The sequence below is a fragment of the Rhinolophus sinicus genome, linkage group LG09 (genome assembly GCF_036562045.2).
Source record: "Rhinolophus sinicus isolate RSC01 linkage group LG09, ASM3656204v1, whole genome shotgun sequence".
In the NCBI taxonomy this organism is placed as follows: domain Eukaryota; kingdom Metazoa; phylum Chordata; class Mammalia; order Chiroptera; family Rhinolophidae; genus Rhinolophus; species Rhinolophus sinicus.
The window spans coordinates 80437457-80455191 of NC_133758.1; the positions used below are offsets into that span (position 1 = coordinate 80437457).

At 37.0% G+C, this 17735-nt stretch overlaps 1 protein-coding gene across 19 annotated transcripts in view; it reads left to right on the forward strand.

The window, feature by feature from the left end:
- ADAM22 (ADAM metallopeptidase domain 22) overlaps positions 1-17735 on the forward strand; it is a 230158-nt gene that overhangs the window by 208968 nt on the left and 3455 nt on the right. For 2 of the 19 annotated variants that reach the window (XM_019716213.2, XM_019716220.2), the window contains exons 27-32: positions 3706-3900; positions 6237-6337; positions 6675-6741; positions 8997-9107; positions 11294-11380; positions 17123-17246. In XM_019716213.2, coding sequence (XP_019571772.2) covers positions 3706-3900; positions 6237-6337; positions 6675-6741; positions 8997-9107; positions 11294-11380; positions 17123-17246 — 685 coding nt within the window. Of the gene's footprint in view, positions 1-3705; positions 3901-6236; positions 6338-6674; positions 6742-6913; positions 7078-8996; positions 9108-11293; positions 11381-12703; positions 12734-17122; positions 17247-17735 lie in introns of those variants that run through there. The other 17 variants (XM_019716254.2, XM_019716263.2, XM_019716291.2 and 14 more) reach the window with 13 other exon arrangements.

Below are 17735 nucleotides of genomic sequence, written 5' to 3' on the forward strand. Positions count from 1 at the left end.
GGAATTCTCACAATGAGAAGTAGCAAAGAATGGACTTTAGATCAGGAAGTTGTGAATGGATAAATATCTTCTGAAGGATTTTCCTTTTTGAGAATATATGTTAGTGGTTATAAAGAAGATGGTAAGGCCAATAAACCGAAGCATGCATTAAGAAACATGCAATCTTGTAAAAATATCTGCAGATACTCCAATAAAGAGGTGCCTAATTTCAAATGATGCCAGGGAGTAGAAATAAGAGTTGTCCTTGACTTTACATTAGGTTTTTCTTTGAGGTTCCGTGGTAGGAGGACCAAGGGACAAGGAATCAGAAATCTACTTGGTGGTAGGTGGTCTGGGAAAATCACTTAAACTTTCCTCAACTCTAAAATCAGATAAAATTCTTTGTAATCTGTAAAGCATATAATAAAGGATGTTATTAGTATGTGGTCTCTGAAGACTTTGTTTCTCTGACCTTCAAAAGAAAGAGGTGGATATGGTTGTTCTCAAAGAGGAAGGCAGCATTCATCGACATAAGTGAGACCCACACATACTGGTTAATCCATTCATACTGGTGAAAGAATGGTGAACATAAAAGTTTGCTTTGACCCTAAATGCAAGAACATAGTAAATAGGTAGCCAGTTTTTAGATTCACATTAATAACATAATGGCTCAGAAATGCCAAATTGGTCATAATGTTCAAATTATTGGAGAGCTCAAGCAAGTAATTCTGATAACCTGGTAAATTTTTCCTCCAGAGAACATGTCCTCAGGGTTTTCATTATATGAAGGAATGTCTGATAGGTTTAATTGTGGGCCTGACGAAAAAATAAGAAGTAAACCGATTTTTTGTTGTTGTTGTTTACAAATTGCTTAATGAAAGTTAGAAGGAGTGGAGGCTGAACCCCATACCTGAATATCACTTTAAATCTGGCCGTGTCATATTCTGAAGGGTAGAACCGGGAAACTAGGAACCATGGAGAATTCTTATACATCATGTAGTTAGAAGGATGACTATTGATCCTTTTCTTTCAAATCTTCACGAAAGATGACCTCCATAATTTTACAGTTGATGCTATTGTTTGTATTTTAGCATAATTGTTCTAGGACTTTGCAGCTATATATTTTGTAACAAGAATTACAAGTTTGAGTTTTAGTTTTCAAGCAGGCTTGCAAATAGCAATAGAATAAGAAAACATTAATTGAACTTGGATTTATAAAACACATATATTCAGCTGAAGTAGTCTCTTCCTTTGTCTGAAATGAACAACACATCATTATGATTAATGTGAAATAGAATAAACAATTAGATCATTTCTTACTGATCTGTACCTTAGGCAGAAATCTTCCCCATTTCTTTTCTCTCTCACCTGTTTTAGCCACTTTATTTTCTGCTTGTGAACCTCCCTCCTTTTTTTTTTCCCCAACCTTCCTTAGTTTGTTTTTATATTACTATTATTTCAGTGATAGTCATACATCTGTCAGTGTGACTTGGTACACATTACACAATATTTATTAAAAGAGTAAAGTAACAATTTCAATAATAGACAACCCAGACACCAACAAAGCACTGGAGAAATGCCTCCTTCAGCATTAAGGTTAAGACTTAATTTTTTTCATTATATTCACATTTTGAATATGTACAGGATTATTAAGTTAAATTTGGTTCAGTGGACCCTTTTAGGAAAGATCAGACTTCCCTCCTAACAGGGATCCTTTCTGAGGAAAAGTAATTTAGTTAAATAAGATTTTCTTTTCTTTTGGTCATTATTTAGTAAAAAATTCATGCACATATCTAAGATATTTACGTATAATATGGCACATTTTCCCATTATAAATCTTAACACTTGTCAGGCCACCTAATGTAGTCACTTCTAGATTCCAAAATTCTATGAAACCAACAAAATTTCAGAAAAAAGCAATAAAGACTAGAAAAATAAATTCAATTTAAAAAAGTTTAAAGAGATCATTTAGTTGGTCATTTATAATTGTCTATAGGAAATGATGAAATGTTATTTTCTTGATCATGGGGACCTGATATTCTCTATCTTTACTAAAGGTAAAACAAGAGTAAATAAATAGGTTTGTTATAATATGTTATCGATATCGAAAAAAGGTAAATTTCTGTATGGTGAATATTAAATATTATTCTTGAAATCTTTAACAAAATGAATAATCATTAACATTTTTATGCATTTATGATGTGAAGAAAGTTACACATGTTCCTTGTAGAATTTTAAGCAGAATGCAGAGTAATTTCTGTATTTTGAAGACTTCATAATAGAGATAGGTAAGAATCTAATCTTCCTGGGATGATAAAAACAAGGCTGTGCCCAAGAAATTCATTGAACTTAAACTCCCTTCCAACTCTCTAACTGAAGCCCACAGTTTCTGTGTTTAGCATTTATGATGTCTGTGCACTGTATACAAGACAACAGTGTACTTCAGTTACATGGAAAGAGTGGTAAAATGTGCTCAGTTAAAAAAAAAATACTGGGTCTTATCCATTGTGAGAGGCGGTCCAGTTAAGCCTGCGCTGTCAGCTAAGTGATGCTTTGGTAAATTCCTGAGTGCCAGAACCATGTAAAGAGAAGGTGATTTGGTAACTAAGGAAAAACCAAATGGGAAAAGGAGTTAGCAAATGTGTACCTTTGTTGGAGACCTATTTAAGTACAGCTCTGTTTAAAATTCTCCATCCAGCACTAGTTTCTGGCACCTCCAACAATAGTACTGATGGAACCGAATCAAGTTTGAGATTCAGTTGGCTGCCTGGGAGCCGTGCCTTGGCAAATGACCAGATTTGCTATTGAAGAAGGAGTGCTGAGTAGGTGGTCCGATCTAAAGTTTTCTACCCTTTCTTTAGGAAAAGTAATAAAAACCTCTTTCAATCTTAGGTAATTCAAAATCGGAGCAAGTAGAGTCAGTAACAGCACAGATTAAATAGATTTTCCCTTGTTGAACCCCTTCTACAGTGGAGATAGAGAATCCAGGCCACCCACCAACTACCTATATATATCCTTCTATAGTTTCAACAAGAATGCTGTTATTTTTTTTCAACTTTGTCTTTTTCGTTTTAAATTATATTCCTTTACATATACACTGCACAATTAGATGATTATATTTTTGACTCACCTTTGAATCTTTTTGAATTTCTTCATTTCTGATAAATGAAGATTGAAATTCCAAATTGAGCAGAGAACTCTAATAAAAATTTATTTGGATTGAATTATAGAACATAGTTTAGAAATCAATCAGCTTTTCTTTTTAAGACCAATCAAGGTTACATTATATAATGTTTGGATATCATGAATAATTTATTCACCATGGTGAAAAAAAATTACGCCTTTTCTGGGCCAGGATTGTCTGTCCCAACACGTCTCCTTCAGCACCGTTTTTTGGGTTTGTTTTTTTTTTAAAGACAAAACTGCAGTTAACATCTCCAAGTATAATGAATTTACAATGAAATTTCTCATATTTTTAGATTTTTCCCTTGAAGCAAGGCTTTATTCACCCAGACTGTCTGTAAAGACTTCAGTGATTGCATTTCTGATCTCTACAGTTAGAATAACTTTAACTTGTCACATTTATTAATAATCTTACGTGTGGTTATAGGTTTGATTCATATAGATCATTATCCCTACCTCCTTTTTCCTAAAATAATATTTGTATATGTCTGTGTTCATGTGTGTGTCTTGTTTTCTGACTCTGAAATGTTTATTATGCCTTAGACAGTTACCCCAGGGAGATTATGTAAAAAAGCCTGGAGATGGTGACTCTTTTTATAGCGACATTCCTCCTGGAGTCAGCACAAACTCAGCATCTAGTTCTAAGAAGAGGTCTGCTTTTCTGTCGCATTTTCAGATTTCTACCTGTTCCATCACACATTATTCCATTAGTCAGAACATTTCATTATTTTGCAGCAGGTTTGATTACTTCTTCCTTCTTTCTTGAATGTTAAAAAAGTAGTATCCTTTGTTCTTTGATTACTCTATTTCAAAATGCCATATGCTCAGAACCACTTGTTTAATAAAATCAGGCCAGAAATCCAAACAAAACAAAACTAAACAAATAATAACTTTAAATCTTGATAGAAACCCTAGGGTGTTTCAATCTTGCTCGTAAATGACTTAAGAAACTATACCTAGTATTTTATCATATTTTAAATGGTGAGCTTTATGTCATGTTTGGTAGTCAAAGAAAAAGGTTACTGTCATGCTTCAATAAAAGCATTTGTTAAAATAAATTGGTAATATGAATGTTGTGTTGATTATTTTTGAATTTTAAATATATCAAAGCTAAGCTTGCTGTGAAAAAAAGATCGCTTCTCTGTGAATCATATATTTGAATATTATGATTTTGCCTTTTATTCCTGGAATGATTGTTTCTAGACTTTATAACTTAGAATTTGGTTGCCAAATTAATTTAAGTATATTTAATGTTTGCGAGTCTTATAATAGTGTGGGTGGGGTTCAGATATTATGTATATGTCTTATATCGTAAGCTTTGATGCTATATTCTTGCTCCAGGATCTTAAGTTGTATATGACCATTTGAAATTCTGCATGCTTTATAATTGCTTACTAAAGTAAACTGATAGAAGAAACAGATAGTTGGAATATTAAGAAATGAGACCTGCATTCACCTTGAAGTAAGCTGAAATATTCCTGTAGAAGAGTTTCTTTAAAATTGTTGGGAGGGGTATAAAGTATAGCAAAAAAAGATTTGATAGGCCTGAACATTACTTTGGGCACAGTAATTACTTTGTAGATTGAAAGGAAAATTGCTAGTTTATTGAGAACAAACATGATTTCTTCTAGAGTTCTAAATAGAGTGAATCATCTGTAAAAATGCTGCAGTGAATGTCACTGTTTATAAACAATCAGGAAGGAGAATAGAAGGAATTATCAAGATCTGGGAACTCTACCTTTGTGATACTGTCTTAAGCATGAAAGTGCTTTTACTCAGAAAACATAGCTTAAAGCAAAAATAAAAATATTAGTTTTTGCATAAGGAATACAATTCTATGGAAGGATATTTGAAAAATTTTATTCTTTTAACTTATTGGGGTTTTTTGGCTAAGAGAATATGATTTACTTAATTTTCTCAATATATAAATATTTTCTTGGTCAAATATTTCATATTAAATTAAATAACATGGTAAATAAGTGGAGAAATCAATGGATTCCAGCAAAATTTCTGTTTTCCTTTTGTACAATATAGGAATCATCCTATAATTAGCAAATGATGTTGAAAAAGTTCTAATCTAGGGAATTCATATATAATAATTGTGCTGAGTTCCATTTATTTTCATTCATTAGTAGACGTTTCCTTTTAAAATAGACATTATTAGCAATTAACTGGAATGATATGTGGAAAAGATTTTAAGTATAGCGCTATTTTCTAAAGTACTTCAAGAAGAGCAAAAAATATTTGAATAATTCCCAGATTTTAGCAAAATCTCAATGGGTTACGACTTTTAAGCAGTTAAAAAATGTATCAAATTATGTGACTCCTTCTAAGTATATGTAGTTTGTTAAAATACTTTTCTTATGTGGTACAAGGTAGGTGTGTAAACTTTGCTTCTTGTAGACAATTCATTTAGAGATGGCAGGACACAAATAGCAGAAGGGCTTAATGGTCCATGGGCTTTGTGAGACACACTTCCATGATAAACATCTCATTCAGTTCAGTTATTGGACAAATAACTAACAGTACTACATTTTGGGGGGCATATTTGTGGAGAAAATGCCAATTCTCAGAAAATAATTTTATTGTTTAAGGAAACCTAAATATTATTCTGATAAAGGTTAGCCAAGTTTAATAGAGCAAATCTAATGAAATCTCTTGGAAGTCCATGTTCTCATAATATTTGAATGGAAACCATTGCTTTACAATTAAGAAACATCTATGGTGGGACCCCATTATAGCTGCTGCTCAGGTTGTATACCTGAAATATGTTGTGATTTGCTATATGTAGTTGTTGTGTTCTAGGCAGTGTAATTGGCTTGCATTGTATCCTCATACTTTTCAATTATAAATGATTGTAATGGGGTTCCATTGTATTTGACTTTTCTTAAATTGAATGTTGTGTAATTCTGCCTTCTTCATGAAGATTTTCATGTTCTCTTCATTCTTTCATTTCAGATTTTTTCTTTCTTGATTTATTTAACGCACAGCAATGCTTAGAAATTTTGCTTACTGATGTCAAAATATTCATTTGACTATATTTTTGAACAATAGATACACATTTTCAATTTCAGGTCAAATGGACTCTCTCATTCTTGGAGTGAAAGGATCCCAGACACAAAACATATTTCAGATATCTGTGAAAATGGGCGACCTCGAAGTAACTCTTGGCAAGGTAGAGGGTGGCATTTTGAACCCATCTGTCCACATAACCCAAATTCTGTTGTCTGTGATCTCTGGTTGTAGAGGCTTATTCTTTTCTGTAAGTAATTTAGCTCTTCTCCCAATAGAGAAGAGGGCATTTATTATGAGTCCAGTTCTTTTTTCTTGGATGGGAAATGATGGGATTTGATAGCACCAGTGCACTAGACACATTGAGAACTATACAGAGCTGTAACGCCCTGGTCTGGGTGGTGCTGGTGGTGAATTATACCCACTTGAAATACCATGTAATTAAGCATGTGACAATTATTTGTTTATATTCACATTTATCTATAAACCATCTTTTTCAGGTAACCTGGGAGGCAACAGAAAGAAAATCAGAGGCAAAAGATTTAGACCTCGGTCCAATTCAACTGAGTAAGTCTGAACTTCTAATGGAAAAAGGCATTCCAAGGTCCTATGCGGTTAGTTTGAAAAGTTAATTAACCAGCTCATCAAAGAACTGTAAACCATATCTCTGGTCTTGGTTTTGTCTTCTTAATTCTTTTTTGCCATTTAAAATTAACCATGGCTTTTCTCTTTTACATAGGCTTCTCCGCAACTGTGCCCATACCAATATTCACTGATAGTGGGGGTCTCACCCTCACTGCAGGCTTTTTCCTCCAGTAACCTGCCATTGTGGTGTCTTGGTTCCGTTTCAAGGAAATTATGATAACATTCCTTTCTTCTCATCACCCGGGGTCCAGCCATTTCAGAGGGGTCACCCTTCCTTTCCCCAATATTGACACAGCCTAGAAGCCTCAGGGGGAAATTCCCACTGTACTAGAGCATGATACTGCTCACAATGGAAACCACTGCTCCGGGGACTTCATGGCTGCACTCTAAGCATTCTCTCAGACTAATGGAATTAGTTTCCCTTTTAAATTTTCCTTCAGAGGACATTTTTAAAAGGGCATTTACTTAAACTTGCTCTTTAATGGAATCATTGTCACTAAATGCAACACTCTTTGTTTTGGATAATAGCCACACATTTTGTTTTTCTTTAACTGGGGATTTAAGTCTTTTATAATAAGGTAAACACCATGCACTTTATAAAAAAATTTGTTTTTCCACTTAGTAAAGTATAAGCGAAACCAAGCTTCCTCAGACCTTTATCTCCCATCACGGAATAAAACATATCCTTTGCGATCCTTCTGGACCTTGCCACCTGGTTTAAAATAACCATACTTTTTTAACCCACCTAATTTTTGTTTGTTTGTTTGTTTTTTACTGATGTCTCACTAGTGCTAGCTATAATTCCCAGGATCTCTATTGCTTCTTTATGCCTTAATACTTAAGAAATCAGAATAGCAGATATTTGTTAACTGCTTGTCAGAGACTTACGTTAGCTTTTCCATCATATACCCTGCCTTTTTTCAGTCCAGGACAATAACATTGCCCTGAAATTTGGACCTTCCTGCTGATGGTATTGTCTTGTAAGTGGCTGGTCAAAGTTTACTAGAGGATATTTTACCGTAGAGACAATAGATAGGTTCAGGTGATACCATTGCATGGTCCAGAATGGCATCATAGGACTCCATCATGGATAACTAATCTGTTAGAGTTTATCTTATACATTCCCAAAGCACTTGGATGCTTTAGGACTCACTGTGGATAAACTCTTCTTGGAATGTTGTTTGATTTGTTTTGCATGAGGTCACCTGGTGAGAGCTCCTTAAGCTTATCTCGCTTGCTCACAAGAGCACAGATAAAACTGCAAAATATTCTTCAGAACTTCCTTTGTGTACTGTTTAGTATTCTAACAGTATTTCCTATGACAAGCAAGGCTTTGAAAAATCCTAACTGAAGGGGGAAAAAAAAGATCCAACATTATATTAAAGCTATGAGTTTAGGACCCAAACAATACTTGGTGTTTAGCAAAACTCATAACAATATTTACTAGAGTAATCACTTATTTTTTAAAAATTTTCTGTAAAATTCTCACTTATGCGTTCAATATTGTGATACTACAAATAGCCCTTGAGAAATCTGGCCTGTGAGATAATTAGGTTATATATTTATAATATTTAGCAAGATATAAGTGAATCATCTTTGTGAAGAAGAAATATTAACGACTTCCTCAGATTTTTCAGACTTTTCCGATTTCATTTTTTACATAACTCATATTACCTGAATGGAGCGAAATCTGTGAAGCTGACCACCGTCTCACATTCTCACACATTTTATTGTACAGGCACACTATATATATATTTTTTTTTCTTAAAAGGAATACTGATACACAGCATATCAAGAATTATGTTAATAGATTTTTTATAGATTCCATAGTTGTTAATCCCCTTTGCTTCTAATATAACAACATCAACTGCGTGACTTTGTGAGGAGCAGAATGACCATGGAGAAACATGTCTTTTTTATTTTTAGATTAAGAGGTATTACCAGGTCCATTATTTCAACATTCCTTTTAGTATCTCATCATCCCAAAGGATGATGAAACATTGGGACATGAATTAAAAAATACACCACAAATGCATACTCTGCTAATTAACAACATAAAATGTCCTTGTTTAATGTATTGTTTTTCCACTCAAAGCCTTTGCATCTTCCTTACTGTTGTACATGATGTAAAAAAAGTTTTTGGCTTAGACTTTGTATTATATATTGTCTTTTTACAGGAGGGAGCCCCAAGCACCTGAGCCTGGGCACTCCCTCGCCCAGACAGTCCCATCCCAAGGCATAAGCCCAGGGGGCTCTGACAGCCCCCAGACAGGGAGTCTGGATCACAGGTCAGTCTCCACCTGCCCCTTCATTCTGGGCTGCCACTTAATCTCCCTCCAAGTCCCTTCCTTGGCTGAGAACAGGCTCATTTGATCTCTGACTGACCCCCAACGTCTGTTCAGAGGTGGTCCTGGTCCAGCCAGCACCAGCTAATTTTCCTCTGCCTTTCCATCCTGGAGAACACAAAGAGCTCTCCTATCCTGTCTAATGCATTTTTTTGCATGTTGCGCTACAAGCCAAGTCAAGCCACATAGGCAGGTTTATAGCAATTTGTCCAAGTCCCATCACTCTAGTCACCATGACCTAGAGCTATAATATTAGGAAGCCCATGTGAAGACACTTTCATGGGCAGATCCCCAGAAGGAACAATTGAGAGCTCTCTTCAGTGACCTCTAGTGAAGTGATCACAGCCTTCTGAGATGCTCCCTGAGACGGCGGAAAAGGTCCATCACGTGCAAGTCAAGCCACATAGCCGTAGGTGTCACGGAACGGCCGTGGCACCAGTCCTTGGAGCTTCTAAGATTGTCAGTGAAAGGAATACATGTCTCCTCCCTGAAGTGGCCAACTGCCTGTGGGTGATTCAGTTTGCTGTGTGGCTATGTTTCACCTGATAACAACTGCATGGGCTTTTTCTACGGTTTTCTCCAGGCCAGAGCATTCACTAGCTCTCATCTGTGGCTGCACTTGCTTTTTTGACTTTTTCTTTGTGTTCAGAGTCTCAGTGGAAATCTTTATGCAACCTTTACTTGGCTATCTCTGTGAAAAGCACAAGTTGGCAATAATTGTGGCTAAAGGCAAAACTAGTGTGAGTTGTTCCTGAGTCAGGAAACACTGTTTTAGCAAAAATGGTCTTCTAAGCAGAAAATGGTCTTCTAAGCAGAAAATGCCTCCAAACCCTTTTCTGAGGAGGGAACTTCATAAACTTATTCTGTGGTGTATGTTGATTATAGGTAAAAATGAGGGAATGGACTACGGAAAAATAATCAAATTTGTTTATATAACTATGGAAATGTAGTCTTGACTTAAGTGTGTTTATAAACTAAAACTAAATATGAAGGAAAGAAGCAAGACTTCACCACAAATAGTGTATTTTATAATTTTCCCTGGTTTGTTTCCAAATAACTTTAAAAGTTTTATAGAGCCTGGATCTTCATTGTGTATGATATCTCTAGGAGTTATTTTATAAATGAGAAAATTCAGTAAAATCTCCAAATTCTTCCAGGATTAAAGTTGTTGAATCTATATTTATTTTACAAGGGCAGATTCTAAGAGGATATGCTTTTGCTTGGCTCCCAGGGTAAAAAAATCGAAGGAAACTGGCAAAGAAACCACAAAACTTGTATTCCCGAATTTTAATACCTTTAACATTTTCCTTTGTGCATTAATTCTGATGGAGACTTTGCCCATCAGGGAGATGCTAAAGAAGGTCATTATTATGCACTGGCAGTTACTCGCTTGTTGATCAGTCACTCAGAAGGCAACTGCTGAGGGCCATTTCCTAATGGAAACAGGAACACTTTAGTCTGGGGTCCACAAAGAGGAGGAAGGCACATTGCATCTGTGCCTAAATTATTAAACCCTGCTTCAAGATTACGGAGGCCTGTTTGGACCACACTTAGTGTGCATTGGGGCTCCAGGATGAGAAGAGCGGGACCTTTCCTGCTCCTTCTAGAGCCAATTGGAGTACCTTTCTTGTTAATTCCAGTTTGGGATCTTCTATCAGGAGAAAGACCGAGTCGGTGGAAAGTCTTTCTGTTTAATTGTTCTTGGGGTGTTATATGCCCAAACACCAGGTTGGAATTGCAGCCATCCGAATATTCTCAGAAAGCATCATTATCATTTGAAAAACAAGGAGCCAAATGAGAGGTGGCCTGGAAAATGCCACTGGAGGTGGGTGAAGGGGACTGCTGATGTGACTGTGATTGAAAGAGAGCTTCTGAGTCACTTCGGGAAACCACTGGAAAAGCTTTCCTGAAATACGGAGTACATTCTAGAATGCCTTGAGCCTTGTTGCAGCTGAGTTGATTCTGATGTGATTATACAGATCGCCTCGTAATCAGCCAACATCCATCCTGGTTTGTTTGCCATAGTCACTTGCATTTGGAGGGTGAAGAACATCCTTGCTGAGCTTGTGCTGTGTATTTTCAGATTTTCTATCTTCTGCTTTCTTTGTTCCTTCCATTGCTTTCTGCAGGTATTTAAACCCATGGTTCAAAAGAGACTATAATGTAGCTAAGTGGGTAGAAGATGTGAATAAAAACACTGAAGGACCATACTTTAGGTATTTTATAAATAATTTTATATCCTTTTCAAACTCTCCCAGCACATACAAATACTGTAGTGTGACTGGCTCTCTAGCTTGTATCTCTCAATACAAGTTCCCAGAGGTGGAAAAGGGTCCTTGTTTCTTTGCTGCCTTTTGATCTCTGTTTTTGGCTTCGTGAGCAAGTCTAGTTCTTTTCTGAATGTTTCAAATGAAGCCATTTGAAAGGGTTGCCATTTAGTGCATGTTCCTATCACCACCTTGAGCTTTTTAGTAGCTTTCTCTTCATTTTATGCTGTGTAGTGTTCTGTGGGCATGAAACATACTTTCCACTAATAAAGAAGCACTATTAACCTGAGCCATTTAATTTCTAGAATTGAGCAGTTCCATAGTGCATTTTTCCTACTTACTGCCTTAAGAGTGCATAGTGCATACGAAAACTCACGGAAAAAACATGAGAAGTGACTAAATGCAATGTACTAGAATTTTACTTTGAATAAAAACAATGATTTATGTAGCTTGAAAATTATTGAGAGAATATTGGCCACATGAAAATGTATGGAATGAGTTTAGTTTTTATTGTTCAGCACAACCATTTTCTACCAGAGAAGGGCTGCGCTGACAAGTGTTTTATAGATTTTCAACAAAGCATCTAAGGAATTTATTATTGCAATAAAAATGTCATTGTCTAACACTTCAAGTAGAACAGGAAGCAGATTGGAAACATGTTCCTGATTCAAAAAAAAAAGCAAACAGGGTATCTGTGTATTTTAGAAACTAGCGAATTTTCTCAATTCACTACAGCTCTGTGTAACATTAGCGGTCAGAGAGAATGTCCAAGAGCTCTCAGTGGCATTTTTTTTTTTTTTACTCTTTATAATGTCAGTGTGATTTCCTAGAAATAAATGTCCACTTTATATCTGACTACTTTGTAACAATTAATGTAAAGAAGAAATATACTCAGTGCTACCTCTTCTGAATATAACAACAGTAAGGCTTTCAGATTATTTATTGCCATGACTTGGGTCAACATTTAACAGATATAAAAATATATATGTGTATTTAACTCTCAGCACCCATATAAGGTGGACTTTCTCTTCCTGTGTACCATTTAGTTTAGACGTGTATAGTTTGAGAAAATGATTAGACCTACCTTCATTTTAATTTGATCCATACATTTGCATATGCCCCAAGGAAAGCATAACCCCTGCCTGCTCACAAAAATATATCCTGCTTTTATACCTCACCTTTCCCTCCTGCCCTGTCCCTTTGCTTCTACCACTTCTCCACTGAACCTCATACACATACACTCACATTCAAACATCCCACCCTCACCTGTAGCTCCCAAGATGGCCAACGTCAGGAAGACAGGTAAGATGGTTTTGAATGTTATTTGGAATCTTGGCTCACCTGCAGTCCTATTTCTCTTTTCTGTCTTCCTCAGGCTTGTGGGCAGATTGTAATTTGTATCCACCATGGAACCAAAACAGAATGCCTTTGGTCCCATAAGGATTAGGGCTTTTATACCTAAATGAACTTAGCATTTTTGCAGCAGCAATTTGTGAAATGGTACCCTGGAAGAGTTGATTCACCTCCCCTGGGTGAGCTGAGTAGTTCATGTAGCTCCCAGAGAAGAGTTCACATTTCTTAAAATCAGCACCCAGGTCTGCCCAGAAGCTGCAAGACTAAACGCAATTTGGATGGGGAAATGCTTTAGCACCCCCGGTTGCACGTGCAAAGATGCAAGGGCAATTTTAGAGGGTTCCTTTAGCTCTTCTTTTAATATGAGGTGTGGGTTCCTACAGTGGAAAGTCACATTAAGAATTCATTATTAAATATCCATATTAATGTTTAAAGGCTAGATATAATTCAGTGGAGGGCCGTAAGTTATCTGTCATTTTGGGAGTTGTTAAGGGTTATGCTTGTCAGACTTGAAAATCAACGCAGAATTTCTGATATTTGCAGAATCTTTGAGACACCCCAGGGCTTTTAACACAATGATTCTAATGCAACAGAGAGAATTTTATCCACTCTCCATCCAAGGCAGGCCTCACATAGGAGGCCCAAAGTGCATCCACACCTGGGCTTATGCTTTGCCAACCCTGTGCTTAAGCTCGGGTCTGCTTCATCAGCTGCCAGGTCATTCAGGATTACATCTCCTGCCAAAACCACCAGTGAGGCCAAGGGTCATTTTATTAGTCACCTTGTGGTGTGGAGTTTGTGGCATCCTTATCAAAATGCAATGGGGCCTTTGTGACTGTAGCAAACTGGTCCAGAATACAGCCCAACATTAAAAATAACAGCATCCATGTCACTACGAAGAGTAAAGCAGATGCCAAAAGACTGAGTGATCAGACTGCCCCAGTCGGGCTCCCTTACCCAGGTCTCATGACAGTGGTTGCTCCAATTGTTGTCCGCAAATATTCAGGACATTGAGAAGGAGCAGGTAACGTCAGGGCAAGAGCATTATCTATGTCCCCACACCTAGATCCTGGGGGCAGTTCGGCTGGGTACAGTGCTTTACAAGCTCTTAGATAAGAGGAATCCTTTGTTTTGGGTATTATCCAGTTGATCACTCACTTCATCAGTGGTTTTTGAGTCTATTTCCATGACCTTATGGAAAATGTAGTAACTGAAGAGAAACTATTAATAACTGTTGTGTACTGAATGCCTGCTGTGTAGCTTTTTTTCTCACATCATCATGAGATGTAGGCATTCGTATTCCCTTATTATGGATGGAGGAAACTGAGGCACAAAGAGTAACTCAAGGTAGCACAGCTAGTAAGTGTCAGAGCCAGAATTATGAGCCTGGCTCTAGCTGACCAAAAACTGTTCCCTTTCCATTTCAGGGTAACTACTTAAAGATAACAGGGTGGATATTTACTTACATCCTATCCTAGGAGACTTTATAAATCCTTCTGAATTAGGCTACTATAAAATTTGCATATGAACACAGCCAGGTGAATAAGAGGTGGATCTGTGTCCCATGTGTGTGACTGGCCTGGTTTTAGACTGTTCTGGGAGGTAGGGGGAGGGTGGGGGGCAGAACTGAGCTGAGACTGGCCTTACAGGCATAACTATTAAAGGCCGGCCCAGAAAGTCTGTTGTAGCCCCAAGATACACCACCATCCATTGGCACACAAATGCACTTTATTGTGTAATTCTAAATGGCACCCACTATGGTTATTATGGTTTTTTAAAACGCAGTGATGATAATGGTTAGCATTTGCCCAAAGATTACTTTGTAAGTGAATGAGCTGGGCTGGTGCCTGGTTTTCAGTGAAAGCCAAACTGGAACCATCAGGCAAGTAGCCAGGGTGAGAAAAGAGCCTGGAGGTGGTTTTGAAGAAATGTCTTTCTTAGACATTTGTGAGAAATGTTGAGTTGGTTTTGTTTTCCCTAAACTGATTTCCCCTGCCTTGTTCTCCTATTCTGACTTCTGCTCTGGCGCCCTCCATGCCCCCAAACCAATCCCCGTTACGCTGTCACACTCCACCCAGCCTCCAGGACCCCAAGCCCCTCACCTGACTAAAACTGTCCTGCTCGGCTTTTCTTCCCCTCAGGGTCTAAAGTATCAGTTCAGTGGCATGTTCATGTGAGAAGCAGTGTATGGGCAATTTCTTTGGGGTTCTAGAGAATACCTTCTGTTTTGTTTTAACTCATTATTGGCTTTGGTCATGGAAAGATATTTGAGAGGAAGACTGGACTTTCAGCACCCCTCACTGGGGTGGCCTTGTACGCGCACAAAGCTGCTTATTTGGACTCATGGCCAAGTGAATGGCTGGCATGACTCTGACGCCATAAGCTAACAGCTCATGCTATGAACGTACATATTACAGCAAATTAAACTCGTTTTGCATGATCCCCTAAAGTAACTGAAATTTGGTTATTTGTTTGTGTACCTAATTAGCTTTCTTGAATTTGGATAACTTAACTGTAGCAATTAGGCTAACAATCCGAACCCAGGTTAATAGCCCTTGTTTTAGAAAGATGTATTTAAATATCGAAATAACAAAAGTTTGTCCTCATTCTACACGTACTGAATTTGTTTACTAAAGATCATAGTCCTATTTAACAAATCATTAAGGTTTGAATTAGAACAAAGTGCAGTAGTATGTTGCTTTAACAGTGCATAGAGGATTTGAAGTACTAATAGTCTTACTTCCACTCATCTGCCCCGCAGTGGAGAGCAGGGACACAGGAGAAGTCAAACAGCTGAAATATTCTAACAGTTCACACTAGGGAATGGTCTTGGACATTTCCCAAAAACAGAGGAAACATTAAGAATTACAGGTTAAAATTAAGTAAACTGAACCACTCTTGCTTCTTAAAATTGAGCAAGAATGTTCATTCTATCTCAGGGTTTGTAGGAAAAATTATTTTAAAACATTAGCTTGAATTCAGGGTCCACAAAATAGAAACTGATTTGGAAATGACGGCAGAAGCAGAGCAAAGGATAAAAAATGGATGAGTACTAAAATTTAAAATAAGGGAGGAAAAAAAAACCACCCTTATGCTGTTGTGTGCAGTGTAGGTTGTGATCTTCCCTTACCCAGTGTTACCCCAGCACCATACTCCCGGGCTGAGTCCGTCACTCACAGGATGCAGGTGCATCCCTACTGAAAGAAGTACTTGTGATCTAACGTGGCAGTGTAACCAGTTCAGCGATATGGGTCGTTACCACTTTGCACCAGGCACTGAGGAGTCACAGATGTGTAGTAGTGGTAACATTTATGAATGATAGCTACTGCCAAATTATTACGTTTAGTTTCCATTGATATGGTGTAAGTTGCTACTTTTCACTCTCAGGTATTCTTTTCACTTAAAAGACAAGATGACAAAGAATGGGCTCTTCCAGTGTGCTCAGCTCAGTCACAAATATTACCACTGCACGTACAGAATCAAACAAGGACAGCTTGATACACCAAGAGCTTACGCAGCAGCTCTTTTGTATGGAATATCTCCAAGAGAACATATCCAAATAGGAAAGGTGTTTTGTTTTAGTTTTCGTAAAATTCCAGTCAATAAAGTGTAACCGCCTTATTGACATGACAAGTGTACCCTACGTGAGTTAGGGTATTACCCTGCTTCTATGGCTTAGAATCCTCCCCTGTACAGAAATGGTGATTGTAGGGACTAATCAGACCATTTTTGTATGTTCTCATCAGACTCTGTTTGGCTGAAACTCTGCACTCGTTACTGCTTGCATGTTTACTAATTTCTTATTAAAACCTCTGTATTTGCCTTTGTTCTTTCACAACTAACACACTGGCCTCTGAATGCATGACTTCTGTGTGACTTAGCAACCAATAAATGTATCAATTGTATTGTATTTTTGGACCTTAAAAATATGGTTGGAGTAACTGTGCTAAAAACATCGTTTACGTTAAGTGGTAAAAATAAGGCGGAATGTTGATGTGTTGTACACTTAATTTACCATTATGAGCTCTTAGAATAATTGTATCCCTTCGCCATTTTAGCTTTTTATCTATTCTATAGGAAAATTATTATTGGCTTTCTAGTTGAAAAGTATGAGTCAGTGTTCTAACACTTAAACAATCAGTTGCAGTTTTGAAATTAGGAAGATAAAATGCCAGCATTCCAGTGTTGTGAATGACAGATCTCCCAATAGCTAAACCTTTGTAGTAGTGGCTATGAAAGGAAAAGTCAGAGGAATTGTTCTGAACCCAATTTTCAGATATTTGCAAAAGATACTAGGCAATCACATAATATTTATTTCATGTGTTCTCAACGTCTCAGGACTTTATCTCCTGCCAAGTCTCCTTCTTCATCAACTGGGTCTATTGCCTCCAGCAGAAAATACCCCTACCCAATGCCTCCGCTGCCAGACGAGGAGAAGAAAGTGAACCGACAAAGTGCCAGGGTATGTGAAAGCTTCTTCCATATGCTCACATCTTTGGTCATTGTTATTTCTGATTCCATATTTTAAAAGAGAGAGAGCCCTTTTTCTTTCTTTCTTCATAGCAAATGAAAAAAATTACATTTGAAAAATAGAGGATTCTTGGGGCTTTGGGTCTCAGATTTATATTTGCACATTAGTGTAGTTACAATATTGATAGATTCTAGAAATATTTGGTATATATTAATCATTGCTATATATTTACATCTTTTATTATTCATTGTAGTTAATATATTACAATCTGGAATAGACAAAACAGAATGTATTTTGCTTTATCAGGTTTTTAATATACCTAGTAATGCCAGAAATTGAGTAAACGAGGCTCATTTCCATGCCCAATTTGCTTAGATCTTTCACCAGCTAATAACCCCTAATAGGATTTTAGAAGTAGGAACCTGTGACAGAAAATCAGATCAATGTCTTGCAGATGGGCGTAGAATTTGGAAAAGGGAT